The sequence below is a fragment of the Mirounga angustirostris genome, unplaced genomic scaffold, assembly GCF_029215605.1.
Source record: "Mirounga angustirostris isolate CCGP_5_RB_7025 unplaced genomic scaffold, mMirAng1.0.hap1 SCAF_11, whole genome shotgun sequence".
In the NCBI taxonomy this organism is placed as follows: Eukaryota; Metazoa; Chordata; class Mammalia; order Carnivora; family Phocidae; genus Mirounga; species Mirounga angustirostris.
In genome coordinates, this window is record NW_026991719.1 from 45,359,073 (window position 1) to 45,375,833 (window position 16,761).

A 16,761-nucleotide genomic window follows, 5' to 3' on the forward strand; every position below is an offset into this window, starting at 1 on the left:
GCCACCCAGGCACCTCCAAAGGAAAAATTTTTAAAGCAGTGATAAAGAAATGACACATTACCTAAAGGAGAACGCCAATTCAAGTGACTGAGGATCTCTCATCAGAAACTAGAGGCCAAAAGGAAGTAGCACAATAGTTTTCAAGTGCTAAAGGAAAAGAACTAAAAACCCAGAATCTAATATCAAGTGAAAAGACCTTCAGGGGTGCCTGGGTGGCTCAGTTGGTTACGTGTCTGCCTTCGGCTCAGGTCATGATCCCAGGGTCCTGGGATCAAGCCCCGCAACGGGCTCCCTGCTCAGCAGCCAGTCTGTTTTTCCCTCTCCCTCTGTGATCTCTCTTGCTCTCACTCTCTCTCAAATAAATAAATATTAAAAAAAAAAAAAAAAAAAAAGACCTTCAGGAATCCAAGGGAAAGCAAGACATTCTCATATGAAGGAAAAATAAGAGTATTTGTTGCCAGCAGACCTATCCTGAAAGAATGGCTAAATGAGGCTCTCTAAAAAGAAAGATAATGATAAAGGAAGGAATCTTTGGGAAGATCAGGAAGTAAGACAGAACAAGGGAAGGAGTAAAAACATGTGTACAGTATACTTTCCTGACCCTCTTGAGTTTTCTAAATCAAGTTTGACAGTTGAAACAAATATTGTAACACTATCTGATGTGCTTCTCAATGTATGTAGAGAAAATATTCAAGATAATTATATTATAAACAGGGAAGCATAAAGTAGTGTAAAGGGAAGTAAGGTTTCTACTCTTCACTCTAACTGGTAAGATGTCAATACCAGTTGATTGTGGTATGTTATGTATGTATTATGTTAGTACCTAGAGCAAGCACTGAAAAAGCTATACAAAGAGATATATTCAAAAACATAACAGGTAAGTCAAAGTGGAATTCTAGAAAATTCCACAGGAGGGTAGGATAAAGAAATCAGAGAAAAGAACAGAGGAAACAAACAGAAAATAAAACAAAACAAAATGACAGACTTAAGCCCTAACATATCAATAACTGCATTAAGTAGAAATGGTCTAAATATACCAATTAAAAGAGACAGGCAGAGTGGGTAAAAAATAATACTCAACTATATGCTACCTACAAGAAACTCACTTTATATACAATGATGTAAACTGAAATTAAAGAGATGAAAAAGGATATGCCATGCAACCTTTAATCCAAAGAAAGGAGTGGCTATCTTAATATCATATAAAGTAGACTTCCATGTAAAAAAATTACCAGAGACAGAGAAGGACATCATAATAATAACAAAAGGTCAATCCACCAAGACATAGCAATCTTAAATGCATATGCATCAAACAACAAAGCTGCAAAATATGAAGCAATAAATGATAGAACTGAAAGGAAATAGACAAATTGACACTTGTAGCTGGACACTTCAATACCTCCTTCTCAACACCTGACTGAACTAGATAGAAAATCAGCAAGGACAGAGAACAATTCAGCAATACCATCAACCAACAGGAGTAAATCGACATTTATAGAAAACTCAACCCAACAACAGCAGGATTCTTTTCATGTGACCATGGAACATTTACCAAGACAGAGCATATGCCAGGCCATAAAACAAACCTCAATAAATTTAAAGAAACTGAAATCATACAGAGTATATTCTCTGACCACTATGGAACCAAACCAGAAATCAGTAACAGAATAACAGGAAAATCTACAAACACTCGGAAACTAAACAACACTCTGCTATGCAATTCAAAGGTCAAACATGAAGTCTCTAAGGAAACTAAAAATTACATTGAACTAGGAGCACATGGGTGGCTCAGTCGGTTAAGCATCTGACTCTTGGTTTTAGCTCAGGTCATGATCTCAGGGTCATGCGTTCGAACCCAACATCGGGCTCCGCGTGGAGTCTACTTGAGATTCTCTTCCTCTCCCTCTGCCCCTCACCCTCTCTCTCAAATAAATAAATCTTAAAAAAAAATTACACTGAACTACACAAAAAGGAAAACATATCAAAATTTGTGGAACACAGCTTTATCAGTACTAAGAGGGAAATTAGTAACACTAAATGCTTACATTAGAAAACAGGAAAAGTCTCATATCAATAACTGAAGCTCCCACCTCAAGAAATTAGGTAAAGAGGAACAAAATAAACCCAAAGTAAGCAGAAGGAAATAATAAAGGCAGAAATCAATGAGATTGAAAACAGAAAGACAACAGAGAATGCCAATGAAACAAAAAACTTGTTCTTTGAAAAGATAACAAAACTGACAAATGTCTACCAACACTGAGAAAGAAAAAAAAAGATAACAAATTTTCACTATCAGGAATGAAATATCACCACACAGCCAGCCTGTGGGAACACTGTGAACAATTCTACACACTTAATTTAACACCTAAGATGAAATGTATCAATTCCTTGGCAAACACAAACTACCATAACGTACCCGTACCCGATATTAAATATATAACTTTAATAGTCCTAAAACTATTAAATAAATATAATCCATAATTTTAAAATGATTACAAAAGATTAAACAAAGTTAATTAGGCAAAGTATTTAGCATAGTGGCTGCCACATTAGCTAGTACTTGATAAACAAAGGCCATTATTTTTTTTCATTATCATTTTATTTAAATCATCACAACCACTCTTGGGGAAACTGAGGCTTCACAGAGATGAAATCCTTTGCTAAAAAAGAGTCGAGATTCGAACCCAGTTCTGAAAGCAGTGCCATTTTCTCTAGAGTTTAGAATCACCCCCAGGGGATATGCCAACCAATACTTCCTTTATAGATAGGAAAAGTGCAAAGGGGTGAAGTTTTGCCAAAGCCCCAGACGTCAATAAATGCTCACCAACTAACTCTCCACCAGTGTACAACAATGATTCTCAAAAGTTAGCGTGCATCAGAATCTTCCTTTTCATTAGAGATTGCTGGATCCCAGCCCAGGAATTCACATTTTTAACAAATTCCGTTAATGAACCACACTTTGAGAATGGTGTACAATAATGATATGTTAGCCTGCCCATCCCCCAACATCAGAAGCTGTCACACTCCACAGAAAGGGAAGGAATTGAGACAGAATAATGCTCTAAATCAGTGGTTCTGAGGGTAGCCCCCACTCATCTACTAAATCAGAAACCCTGCAAGTGGGGCCTACCTATCTTGTCTTTTAATAGGTCTCCCACGTGATTCTGATGCATGCTAAAGTTTGAGAACCACTGTTCTACAAATCAAAGTGATTTGCAAAAACCCAGCCCTTTATAGTAGGAGAAATAAAGCTAATACCAACTTTTTTCCACTTTTGAGAATCTGGGCTCTGGAGCCAGCCAATTCTAAGTTCAAATCCAGAGTTAGAAAGTAATTCCATGAATTGTAGATTCTCACCAGCAAAATGAAATAGTCACCTTCCTTGTTATAACTTTTCCAGGAAGTAACCTGGCATTACTATTCCCTAACCAGACTTTAAGAAATCTAGCCTATGGAAGTCATCAGAAACGTGGACAGGTTTGTATCACCTACAGGCATTTGTGGGCTTAACTATTGTTAGCAACCATGAAAAGTCCACAATATTGAGTCACTTTTCAATTGTGCTTAAGTACAATCTTATATGGAGCACTGTGAGCCTGGCGTGTGTGTGTGCATGTGCATGCACACAATGCACTGAGTAAGCAAGAGCAACCCACCAAGGAAGGACCTGATTCTCAGGTGGCTTCCTTGTTTTCTGCTGGCCCATAGAGAGAAGCATGAAAAGAGATAAAAACTTGTCTCTTGCATAGAAAAAAAAAATTAAGGCAATTAACCTGTGTCAGGGTGTTCACAGAAACACAGGACTCACCACAGAAATGTGATTAAGGAGGAGACTGGCCCATAAACCCATTTCCATATTTGTAAATTTGGAATTCTTAAAGGCCTCTGTGGTGTTCATTGTAAGTGTCAAGTCTCTACTGGGCAACAATGTTCACCATAATGTTTTTCTTTTTGTTTTAACCAGCACCCCATATCAAAATGAAAAACATTTCCAGAATTCCCCAAGTCTCCCTCATATCACAATATTTTATTATAAAAAAGTAGAAATAATGTTAAGTATCCAACCACAGAGGAAATGACCAAGTAATTGATGATACATACATATGGTGGGATATCAGAAATGAGGTTTAGAAGAATATTTGACGACCTGGTAAAATACATTATAATGTTAAGTAGGAATAAAAATCAGGCTACAAAATGGTATTTATAATACAATCTTGTGTTATTAAAATACAGTTTCATATTGTAAGTCAAAAGACAGGCGTTAATGCAATGAAACATTTAACAGCGGATTACGCAGGATAGCAGATTCCATAGATTATTTTTATTTCCTTCTTTTATTATTTTTGTCTTTTCTACAATGAGCATATCTCACATATATAATCAGGAAAGAACTTAAAATATTATTTAAAAAAGGAAATATCTAACTTTCAGGGTTGGGTGTGGATTGAAATAATTTATGCAAAGTCTCTGTCATAGGGCCTGGCACATGAGAAAGCATTTGTTCCAGTTTTCTGTTCCTAGATTGTGCAGTTACGCAGGATGGAATTCACTTTCCAGGTTTGAACCTACACACTTCTCACATAATCCAAAGCAAAGGCCACAGGCAATAGCCTTTTTTAAGAAGACACATTCATTCATTCATTCACTCACTCACTCACACATTCATTCATTCATTCAAAAATGCACTCAGTATCTATGACATATTTAGCACTGAACTAGGTTCTGGGGATACCAAAACTGAAAAGATGATATCTCTGCCCTCAAGTAGCTCTGGCTAATGAGGGACACAGGTGTATTTATGACTATGATATGATGAAATAATTACTTTCAATAAAGATGTACACAAAGGGCAATGGGGACCAGGAGGAAGGAGGCCTTTTACAGAGGAGGTATACGCTGTAAGTTGTAAAAGGGAGGACATTAGTGGGAATAGCACGCACAAAGAAAGAGGCATAAAGGAGTATAAAATTTTCCCAGAACTATAAGTAGTTCAGTCTTGCTGGGACATAAAGAAAGAACCGGGAGGAGGAGTGGCGGGAAATAAGACTGAACAAGTAGATCACAAAAGGTCTTGTCTGTTACACAAAGGAGACTGAATTTTATTCTGTAGGGGAACCACCAAAAGAATTTTAAACAGAGGAGTGACTTGATCAGCACTAGCAAAGATACCAGGAATCCTGAGAATCATCTTAATCCTGCTGATTTCCAGAGGAAAGAAGGCGGCCCCATCCTCTAGGTCTGTCCTCTCTTAAATGAAATAACATGAAGCAGCAAACAGAACTCCACACCTGGCACACAGTAAATACTCAATAAAGATCAGCTGAACATGAATGTGAATGTGCTGCAAGGGGCAATCCCTGCTGAGAGCACAATTTTAGCAGTACCAGCACCTTCAGTTTGGTCTTGGGTCAAACAATAGAAACTCATTTGGAAGGGACTAGCGACAACTGAAAATTGTAGAATCTAACATGCAACAGGAGAAGGGCACCATATACTGTTCTGTTGTACTCCAGTGCAGAAATTCCTCTCATGGCTTTCTTTCCATAGCTGGGATTTAAGTCCCAATAATGGGATAACATCGGTTTTTTTCCCCACACACTAACCTACCTCTCTGGGATCCTGGGTGACAGGTGCTTATGCGCACACATGGTTAACTGGAGGAAGTTCATTAGTGGTTTTACTCCTGCTGTTTTACCCAATATCTCTTCTGCTTAACTCAATAAGTTGAATGGTTCTGCAGATAAATACTGAAGAAATATAAATACTATTGCATTTCTGCCTCCACTCACTGAGTGCATGCAAAATGCTTTAAGTAATCAGCACAGATGTATTAGATATATTTTATAGGCGAAGACAATGGGACTCAGAGAGGCAAAGCAACTTACCCAAGGACACTCTGATATTAAGTTGCAAAGCCACAAGGGAAAGCCATATTTATCGGACTCAGTTATCTCAAGAATAGGGTACTGTATCCTACAAAGTCGGAGTCTAAGGCAAAACAAAATTGCCAGGATACAAAAATGATACATTCTGTGAGGCTGAAAAAATATTTTGTAAATTAAACTCAAAAGGGAGCAAAGAAGAAACATATATGGGAAAAGAGAAAAAGGGGAGAGAGACACCAGAAGCCAACGTCAGCTAGGCCCTGGTCTGCAAGGAGGGATGAGAGAACCTGGGTCTGGGAGGTGGGTTGGAGGTAATTCTTCGCCCCGGAGTTGTGCAGGGGCGGGGGGGGGGGGGGGGGGCGGGGGGGAGGGTGTTTGAGAGCGGGAACCTGAAACAGGGCCGAGAAAGGAGCAAGTGAGCACCTGTCCAGCCTGGCCTGCCCCCCTTACCTGCCATGAAACCAGTCCTGGCACATGTCACACTCGATCATGAAGCGGGTCACATCATAAGGCAGCCGGCAGAGGCAGTACACTGGCACTGAGGCCATCTTCGCCCGGCCTTGGAGCGCTCGGCGGCGGGCCAGGTTCGTAGCGTCAAGAGAAGCAGGAGGCAGCAGCACGCGTCCTTTCTGGACGATGGCTGGGCACAAACAACACTTTTTACCTAGTGAAACAGCTCCCCCGGGGGTGCCAACCCGCAGTTCACGAATGGGCAGTTAGCGCTGCCGGGATGCAACACAGCTGGTGTGGCTGTAGGGGGCAATCGGAGAAAAGTCCACCCGCCTCCAGAATTTCCTTAACAAATAAAGGACGGCGTTCGACCGTCGAGGGTTTTGTGTGTGTGTGTGTGTGTGTGTGTTTTTCCCCTCCCTACCTCCTTCGGGCCCCCAGAGTCAGTGATAACTTCTTTCCGGGTTTCAGGGAAATATCTGACGCCTTTTCAGGAAGCTTCTTTAATCCCTCACGGTACCCTCTCCTTGCTCACACCTTTCTTCTAGGGCTCTATTATGACGCAAACTAGAGCCTGAATGGGCCGGGGTACCTCAGAAAAAGCCCCTTCTCTCATCCCCAAAATCTCTCTAGGGGCAACTAGAGAGAGATGAGGGATCCCTGGAAGTTGGCTCAGATTACTCGAGAATTACCTCGATGCCTTCAGGAACAAGGCAAACAAGACTAGGCGCCCAACTCAAATCACAGTTCTGGGGTCGTGCTGAGAGTTTAAATGGTCTTCTCCTTCACTCTCAAAATCATTCCATTCCCGAAGGAGTATCATCACCCCAACAAATGAAATAAATCTTAATTTCAGAACTGATCCGATCGTCCTCTACTTCAAAGACGACAGGGCTCCCGTTGCACCCCCAAAACTAAAAAGGATCTCCTCCAAACCCCTGAAACTGACTAGAATTTCTTCACACTCCTGCAACTAAGCAAGGATTTTTTTGCCTCACCGATCAGAAGCCGGCAGGCATTTCCTCACAGCCCCCTCAAAGTGAGGAGGACTCCCTTGTCCCCCAAAACTGACAGAGATCTCATCACAGATCCCAAGACTGACAGGAATATTCTTGCAGCCCCCGAAACTTACGAGATCTCCTCACGCCTCCCAAATGACAGGAACCTCCTCACGCCCCAAACCTGACAAGAATGTCTTTCGTCCCAAGCCCTACAGAGACCTCCTCATCTGCAAAGCTGCAGGGATTGCTCACTCTCGCGGAGTTCAGTTCCAGCGACGCGCCGGCTGCTGGGCTCGCTCTGGAGCGCCTGGGCGCCCAGCTCAGCGGACGATCGGCCAGCAGTTCCGGCCCCACCGGCAGCGCGCGCCGAATTCTGGGATCGTCACGGCAACGCTGCGAACCTTGCTCGCCTTCCCCCAGAACCACCCGCTGGGTCGTGCGGCCCTGGGCGCCGGGCGGTGCTTCAGGGCAGCTTTCCCCACGGTTTTGCCCCGGGCCCGGCGTTAGGGCCTACTGGAGCCCGCGGTTCGGGCCTAGTCCGGTGGCCGCCCGGTGAACAAGCAAACAGCGTCGTCGCTGGGCCAGCAGGAGATCGCCGCGAGCAAACCAACCAGGAATGAGATGCGCCGGCGGCCAGGTCGGAGGGAAAACTGCCCGGAAAGCCGCCGGGAGAAGACCGGTGGCGGTAGTAGGCGATTCGAAGTAGTCAATAAAGTTTATTCAAAACAAGGAGGAAGTTGAAGCGGAGAGGGGAGGAGAAATACGGGGTAAACAGCTACCATATTGAGAGTGGCGGCGCCGCCGCGGGGAGGCTATCCGACCGCCATCTTATGAGGGCTGGGCACACGAGGTAACCGCGGCAGAGGCGGGGAAGGGAGGCTAGCGGCTCCCGCGTGACGCCAGCAGAGGCGGGGCACCACCTTGAGAAAAGGGGACGGGATTCGGCTACCTCTGGACCTGCTCTTTTCCTCTAGGTAGCCAATCGACGCTGAGGACCTTAAGCCACCATCTTAGGCGAGGCAGTCGCTTGGCTCCATTTTGAGTGGGGCCAGAACCCTCCCAGCCTTCCTCCTCCTCCGGGTAAATGAGGAGTTAAGCACCCCCACTCCCACCCCGGCACCAACACACACACACCCCCACACACCCTCCCTCCTCCTCCTCCACACACACACACACACCCACACCCACACACCCTCCCTCCTCCTCCTCCTCCACCCCCTCCTCTCCCTCCGCGCCTTCTTGTCCTATGAGAGGAGGTGAACTCAGTGACTGCAAACTGCAAAACTAATGGGTGGCGGCGGGGGCGGGCTTCGGCCAGGGAAGGGGTGGAGTACTCACAGCAGCTCCTGTTCTTTGAGCACGTTCAGCGGGCTAGGCTGTTCTGCACGGTCTCCGAAACGTTTATTCTTCGCCCTGTAAGGAGAGCTCTGTTATTATCCCCAGGTGAGGACACGGACTTAGGGAAGACAAATGGCTTGAATTTCAGAGCCGGGAAGTTGAACTTTGCACCCTCTACCTGCCCCGCGTTCTGTCTTTGGTCCCTCAGTCGGTCCCTCAATCCTAGTTCCTCCATAAAGCTGCTGTCGACTTCCCAACTCCTCTGAACTCTCTTTTCTTTGACTCCACTGTTTCAGTTCAGTTTGCTTCAGATACAGTGCAAGAATTTTCGTGCCCAAGTCCCAGGATTTTCTGACTACAGCCTGCGGGTGGGGTGGGAGAAGAGGTTAAATGAATGGAACTCCACACACATGCTTCAAGATGGCGCTGGTGTTTCCTAACATTCTAGAATATTCTCTAGGAATCCTCATTATTTCATTTTCTTAAAGGGTCCCACCACTTTAAACAAAATATGTGTGTGCACACCAATTTCCTAAGTGGTGGTGGCTTCGGCCCTGGGGATACAATGTTGAAGAGGGACTCTGCAATGGGGAAATTGCCAGCCAGGGCAGGAGACAAGCTTGCGAGTCAACAATTGGATTACTAGGTCCAGTAAGCACACAGGTACCTCTTGCAAAGTGCAAAAATAAAGTCAGGAAAGTGCATCAGAAGCTGCTTACTCCTGTCAAAGTAGGTTTCAGGGAGACCTGAAGGTTCTCTAAATTAACAAGCAAGAGCATTGTAGATAAAAGGATCAACATGTGCAAATGCATGGAGGCACATGGGAAAACATTTACAAAGAGACGTTAAATATTAGATTTTATCCTGTAAGCGATAACAAACCACTGAAAGTGTTTGAGCGAGAGCAACTGAGTTACATTTTTGTCTTAGCCAGGGGAAAATCAAGGTTCAGTGGGACCTGAAGCTTGTACAGTTTGTGAGGTAGGACTTTAAGAAAAGAATATAGACTTGTGAGTACAAAATTAGGCTCAAAGGTAGACAGAGTATTTCTAGAAGCTATTCCTACACCTGAGTAATAACTATAAATAGAAGAGATACAATGGCTCACTAAACCCAAACTAAATGTAACCCCTAAATCAACTTCCACTTAGCTGAGTCTCAAAAATGTCAGGCAGCTCCAACACCACCTAATACAAGAGAAAGTGTGAGTGACTAGGAGGAAACCAGTGGAAGGGGAAAGCAGTTTTAACCAATTATGCCTTAAGTAGAGTTTGCAAACTTTATAAAAACCTATGACCATGTGACCATATGACAAGTGATAGGTCCTGCAGCTAAAGCTTTCTTAGCTTCACAAGGAGGCAGAAGGGGGCTCACTTTGGCCATAATAAAATTGGAAAGACACAAAGAAGATTAACATGGCCCCTGCACAAGGATGACATGCAATGTTATGAAGTCTTCCATAATAAAAAGGAAAAATGAAGGGAGACAGGAGGGAGGAGGCTGTTGCATTAGTAATGAAAAAAAGATGAGGCCTGAATCAGGACAGCTGCCACACAGGTAGAAAAGGATTAGATAAGTGGTGTATTTTGGAGATTTAATAGGCAGGGCTTGGGTACTAATTGAAAATAGTAGGTGAAGGAGTGAAAGGAGTGTAAGTTCATTTCTGGGTTGGGTGTCAGGAGTGGATAATGGTGCCATTGACTGAACTAGAGTGCACAGAAGGAAAAGCAGGTATGGTGGGGAAGAAGAAACTAAATTCAGTTTGGAGCACGTTGAGTTTAAGTGTGTGGGGGACATTAATTCACTGACCCAGAAATTCTTGAGCATCTACTATGCACCAGGCACCATGCTAGGTGCTGAGGATGTAGTGGTAACCCAGATAAGATCCTGGCCTCCATGGACCTGACATTCTACTTGGGGATCAGTCAATAACCAAACAAATACAGTTTCATTCATATATTTATTGAGCACCTGCTATATACCAATCACTGTTCTAAGCACCGGGGACTCAAGGCAAACACAAAAAGACCAGGTCCCTGCCCTCCTGTGATTCACATTCCAGCTAGGGAAATAGACAATAAGGTGAGTCAAACACGAGAATCTCAGATTGCAGTGAGTGCTATGAGGAAAATAAAGCAAGTAATGAGATAGAGAAAGATTCAGGTAGAAGTTAGTTTGTTTTAGATAGGGTACTCAAGGAAGGCCTCTTGGAGAAGGTGACATGTGATCTGAGATCTGAACAATACGAAGTGACCAGGGACAGGGCAGAAGGAATAAAAAGTGCAAAAGTCTTTTTTTTTTTTTTTTAAGATTTATTTATTCATTTGAGAGAGCGAGAATGAGAGAGAGTACATGAGAGAGGGGAGGGTCAAAGAGAGAAGCAGGCTCCCCGCCGAGCAGGGAGCCCGATGCGGGACTCGATCCCGGGTCTCCAGGATCATGACCTGAGCCGAAGGCAGTTGCTTAACCAACTGAGCCACCCAGGCGCCCAAAAGTGCAAAAGTCTTAATGTGGTGGTGGGGGGAGGGCAGTTCAGGGCACCCTTTCAATAACACTTCCTGAGCATTTATGATGGACTGGCCCAGATACAGGGGGTGACTGGGGTGGGGTCTCCAGCCATGAATAAGAGACCCTGTATTTACCCTTAAGGAGTAGACAGTCTAATGAGGGAGTCTAGGTTCATTGAACAATACAAGGCCAAAAAAAGTCAAACCCTAAGTTCTGCCTATACAGGTATCAGCAACATGTGTGGGAACAAAGAGCCACAGTTGATTCAAACGTGTTCCGTTGGTATGTCGGGAAAGCCTTCACAGGAGCTGACGTCTGACCCAGGTATAGTAGTACTCATCCCTGAAACTTCCTCCCCAGTGTTCTCGGGAGGTGGGGTGGGGGTGCTAAAGGATAATGGGAAAGGCAAAGCTGACAGGGAGGCTGCCCTGGAGTCTTTCCTCCCCTACCCCACCTCCACTTAACAGTTATAAAAATTTCCTTTTAGGGGTGCCTGGGTGGCTCAGTCCTTAGGTGTCTGTCTGCCTTCGGCTCGGGTCATGATCCCAGGGTCCTGGGATCAAGCCCTGCGCGCGAGCCCCGCATCGAGCCCTGCATCGGGGCTCCCTGCTCAGCGAGAAGCCTGCTTCTCCCTCTCCCACTCCCCCTGCTTGTGTTCCCTCTCTCGCTGTCCCTCTCTCTGTGTCAAATCAATAAATAAAATCTTTTTAAAAAATAAAAATTTCCTTTTAACTGTAGAAGCAATACTAAATGCCTTCCCAATGTAAACATTCAGACAGGCTGAAGATACCCCTGCCCACCACTCAATCCCTGTTTACTTCCTTAGGGGGAACCTCAGTGGCCTCTTTTCCAATTCATCTCTCTGCATATGTTATGTACATTTAACTGTTGAGATGCAAAATGAGAAGGGCTAAAGTGGACTATAAAGTACAGGAGAAAGAAGGGAAAATGGAAAAAATAACATGAGGAAGAACAGGCTTGCTCCAAAACAGACTGAGAAGTACAAGGACAGTGAAAACAAAAGAAAAATAATGACAAAAGAAAAATAAAGATAATAACATTATCTGAGGACTTACTATGTGCTAAGCACTGTTCTAGGCTCCTTACATGCATGTGTTAACTCACTCAGTCCTTAAAGCAACCCTATGAGTTAAGGACGGGTACTATCCCCATTTTAAGGATAAGGAATTACAGGCATATCTTGAAAATATGATGGGTTCAGTTCCTAAACACTGCAATAAAGTGAATATCATGATAAAGTGAGTCAAATGAACTTTTTGGTTTTTCAGTGCATATAAAAGTTATGTTTACACTATATTAGTCTATTCAGTGCGCAATAACAGTATGTCTAAAAAACCAACATAGATACCTCAATTTAAAAATACTTTATTGTTGGGGCTCCTGGCTGGCTCAGTCAGTAGAGCGTGTGACTCTTGATCTTGGGGTCATGAGTTCAAGCTCCATGTTGAGCATAGAGCTTACTTAAAAAAATACTTTATTGCTAAAAAATGGTAACAATCATCTGACCTTTCAGCGAGTTGTAATCTTTTTGGCGGTGCAGGGTTTTGCCTCAATGTTGATGGCTGTTGGCTGATCAGGGTGGTAGATGCTGAAGGCTGGGGTGGCTGTGGCAATCTCTTAAAATAAGACCACAATGAAGTTGGCCACATCGATTGACTCTTCCTTTCAGAAATGATTTCTCTGTAGCATGTGGTGCCATTTGATAGCATTTTACCCACAGTAAAATTTCTTTCAAAAGTGAAGTCAATCCCTCAAGCCTTGCCACTGCTTATCAACTAGGTTTATGTCATATTCTAAAGCCTTTGTTATTCCAACAGTCTTCACAGCATCTTCACCGGGAGTAGATTCCGTCTCAAGAAACCACTTTCTTTGCTCATCCATAAGAGGCAACTCACCCATTAATTTTATCATGAGATCATGGCAGTTCAGTCACATCTTCAGGTTCCACTTCTAATTCTAGTTCTCTTGTGGCTTCCACCACATCTGCAAGTACTTCCCCCACTGAATTCTTGAACACCTCAAAGTCAAACGTCATCCATGACTTAAAAAAAAAAAAAAATAGCTTGCATTTTATTTAAAACCAACCAAGCACTGATAAAATTATCTATCACGGCAGCTGTGATTGCACATCAAACCTTAACAGTAAGAACTTGGCATGGAATTCATTCTTCACATCATGTGCTGGGCCCAGCAGAAGACACCCACCTCCACCAGAGCCTCAGAGGAAGAATGAGACCCCTGGTAGAAAGGGCTCAGGTGGCAGGCACTCTGCCCCTCTCCAAGCTGTGAAGGGAAGGGGCCCTGCAGCTCTGGTTGTCTGCTCTGCCACCTGGGTGGATCCTGATCAGCAACTCCTTAGTGGCAGTGAGTGGAGGGAGAGGGGTGAAGAACCATCTGGAGCTGTGCAGACAGGATTAGTCCCCCTTTCTCCTTCAGTATCTCTGAAATCCCCCCAGGGGATCTGACGGCCATTGCAGGTTCCGAGATATAGGCACAAGCCTATGAAGCAGTCACCTTTTCTTTGGCTGAAGGGGGATCAAGATTCTGATAGGGAAAACTCTCTGCTTGGAATCAACTTCTTCTAAACTCTTGTTACAAATGTTGATATGTTGACTTCTTCCCATGAATCATGAATGTTCTTAATGGCATCTAGAATGGCGAGTTCTTTCTGGAAGGTTTTCAATTTACATTGCCTAGATTCATCAAAGAAATCACTGTGGCAGCTATATTGTTAGGAAAGGTACTTCTTAAATAATGACTTGAAACTTGAAATTACTCCTTGATTCATGGGCTAGAGAATGGATGTTGTGTAGCAAGCATGTAAACAACATTAACTTCATTGTACATCTCTATCAGAAATGTTGGGTGACTGGGTACATTGTCTTTTGGAAAGGAATCTTTTTTTCTGAGCAATAGGTTTCCATAGTGTGCTTAAAATATTCAGTAAACCACGTAAACAGATGTGTTGTCATCCAGGCTTTGTTCCACTTATAGAGCACAGGCAGAGTAGATTTAGCATCATTCTTTTTTTTTTTTTTTTTTTTAAGTAAACTATGCCCAATGTGGGGCTCAAACTCATGACCCTGAGATCAAGAGTTGCATGCTCTACCAAGTGAGCCAGCCAGGCACCCCATTAAGGGCCCTAGGATTTTCAGAATGGTAAATGAGCCTTGGCTTCAGCTAAAAGTCACCAGCTGCATTTGCACCTAACAAGAGTCGGCCTGAAGCCAGAGATTGGCTTCTCTTCTCTAGCTATGAAAGTCCTAGATGGCATCGTCTTCCAATCAAAAGCCATTTTGTCTGCACATTTACCGTAGCCACCTTCATGCATTACCTTAACTAGATCTTCTGGAGAACTTGCTGCAGCTTCTACATCAGCACTTGCTGCTTCACCTTACACCTTTGTGTTCTGGAGACTACTTCTTTCCTTAAACCTCATGAACCAGCCTCTGCTAGCTTCAGACTTTTCTTCTGAAGTTTCCTCACCTCTCTGGGCTTTCACACAACTGAAGAGTTAGGGCCTTGCTCTGGATTAGGCTTTGCCATAAGGGAATGTTGTAGCTGGTTTGATCTTCTATCCAGACCACTAAACTTTCTCCATATCAGCAATAAGGCTGTTTCACTTTCTTTTCTTTTTAATAAAGATTTTACTTATTTATTTGACACAGAGAGAGAGAGAGAGAGAGCACAAGCAGGGGGAGTGGAAGGCAGAGGGAGAAGCAGACTCCCCGCTGAGCAGAGAGCCTGACGTGGGGCTCAATTCCAGGACTCTGGGATCATGACCCGAGCTGAAGGCAGACGCTTAATGGACTGAGATGTCCAGGCGCCCCAAGGCTGTTTCTGATCATTTATGTGTCCACTAGAGTAGCAATTTTAATTTCCTTCCAAAACTTTTCTTTTGCATTCACAATTTGACTGTTTGGTGCAAGAGGCCTAGCTTTCAGCCTGTCTCGGCTTTCAACATGTCTTCCCCACTAAACTTAATCATTTTTAGCTTTTGATTTGAAGACCTGTAACTCTTCCCTTCATTTGAACACTTAGAGGACATTGTAGGGTTATTAACTTACCTAATTTCAATATTGCTGGGAATGGGGAGGCCTGAGGGGAATGAGAGAGGTGGGGAACGGCTGGAGGGTGGAGCAAACAGAACACACAATATTTATCAATTAAATTTCCTGCCTTATATGGGCACAGTTCATGGTGCCCCAAAACAATGACAATAGTAACCTCAAAGATTGCTAATAAGAGAGCACCATAACAAATATAATAATAATAATGAAAAAGTTTGAAGTATTGTAAGAATTACCAAAATGTGACACAGAGACACAAAGTGAGGAAATGATGTTGGATAAAAGGGCGCAAATAGATTTGGTGGATATAGGGTTGCCACAAACCTTCAATTTAAAAAAAAAAATCAAGGGCGCCTGGGTGGCTCAGTTGGTTAAGCGACTGCCTTCGGCTCAGGTCATGATCCTGGAGTCCCTGGATCGAGTCCCGCATCGGGCTCCCTGCTCGGCAGCGAGTCTGCTTCTCCCTCTGACCCTCCCCCCTCTCGTGTGCTCTCTCTCATTCTCTCTCTCTCAAATAAATAAATAAAATCTTTAAAAAAAAAATCAAGAACAAAAACACAAAAACAACACCCTACTATATGCAAAACACAATAAAGCAAAGTGCAATAAAATGAGGTATGCCTCCCTAGAGACTTTACCACTTGCTCGAGGTCATATAGCTAGTCCGTATCCAAGATGGAGTTCCTGGTGATACAGGTCCAGAGTCTATGCCCCTCACCACTCCATTATTCCACTAGTTGGATTTAAAAACAACTGGTGTTTCTAAGATCGATGTAGTGGGGGGGAAGGTAATCAACCATTCTTCGCATAATTTGAATCACAGAAAGCAAAATAGGGTTTACACTCACTTGGGATAAAAACTAGCAGGATGGTCCCTCAGGTGCCAAACTAGGTAGGTTAAGGACACCAACCCACTCCTCCAGGGCTTGCCTTAAGAATGTGCCACCTGTGGGGTTGCTGTCTTGACATTCTTAATAATTTTGTCTTTGAACTTGAGTCTTGTAATTGTAGTCCAACGTGACTATGGAGTATACACATGAACGGTGGAGATACACTGGATGGCAATGTGCACAGCACAGGGGCACAGTAGGTTATGTGCGTGCTGAGCGGTTGGTCAGGCTGCCTGGTGTGCACGAGCACATCTGGGGCAGTCCGGGGCACCATGCAGCCCAGAGGGGAGACAGTGGGCCAGCGACAATGGTGGCAGCGGTAGCAGAAGCAGCTGTGGTGGTGGGGCGGCTATAGCCCCAAGAGAGAGGATGGCTTCTGCCTAGAGGCGGTGATGGGGCCCGGGGTGAGAGGCAATCTTGCCCTTCTGTCAGCTGAGTGTGTCCTGGCAGCGTCTGCACAAATATGAACTCTGGCTTGAGCACTGGGACTGCTGGTGCCAGGGCAGTAAACTTTGTCAGGAAATTGTTACAAAATAAAAGTGTATGCAAGGACGGTGCAGTACAGTACATCGGGAGTTACAATTCTCTGAAGAGT

The 16,761-nt window shown here is 43.9% G+C and overlaps 1 protein-coding gene, 1 long non-coding RNA gene and 1 other non-coding gene across 11 annotated transcripts in view; 2 read left to right on the forward strand and 1 right to left on the reverse strand.

Annotated features, from left to right (window-relative positions):
* PHF8 (PHD finger protein 8) overlaps nt 1-8,190 on the reverse strand; it is a 92,011-nt gene extending 83,821 nt beyond the window's left edge. For 3 of the 9 annotated variants that reach the window (XM_045878501.3, XM_045878490.3, XM_045878479.3), the window contains exons 1-2: nt 7,471-8,189; nt 6,339-6,528 (exon numbers count right to left, since the gene is read on the reverse strand). In XM_045878501.3, coding sequence (XP_045734457.1) covers nt 6,339-6,436 — 98 coding nt within the window. In that variant the 5' untranslated portion in view covers nt 6,437-6,528; nt 7,471-8,189. Of the gene's footprint in view, nt 1-5,610; nt 5,751-6,338; nt 6,529-7,470 lie in introns of those variants that run through there. The other 6 variants (XR_010406132.1, XM_045878461.3, XM_045878507.2 and 3 more) reach the window with 5 other exon arrangements.
* Nucleotides 8,191-8,365: 175 nt separating this feature from the next.
* On the forward strand, nt 8,366-11,899 carry LOC129045885 (uncharacterized). The gene is made up of 3 exons (XR_008506322.2): nt 8,366-8,782; nt 11,411-11,509; nt 11,673-11,899. It is a non-coding gene; the product is annotated as an uncharacterized LOC129045885 (long non-coding RNA).
* Nucleotides 10,036-10,144, forward strand: LOC123851471 (U6 spliceosomal RNA). Its single transcript, XR_006792611.1, has one exon. It is a non-coding gene; the product is annotated as a U6 spliceosomal RNA (small nuclear RNA).
* Nucleotides 11,900-16,761: the final 4,862 nt, after the last annotated feature.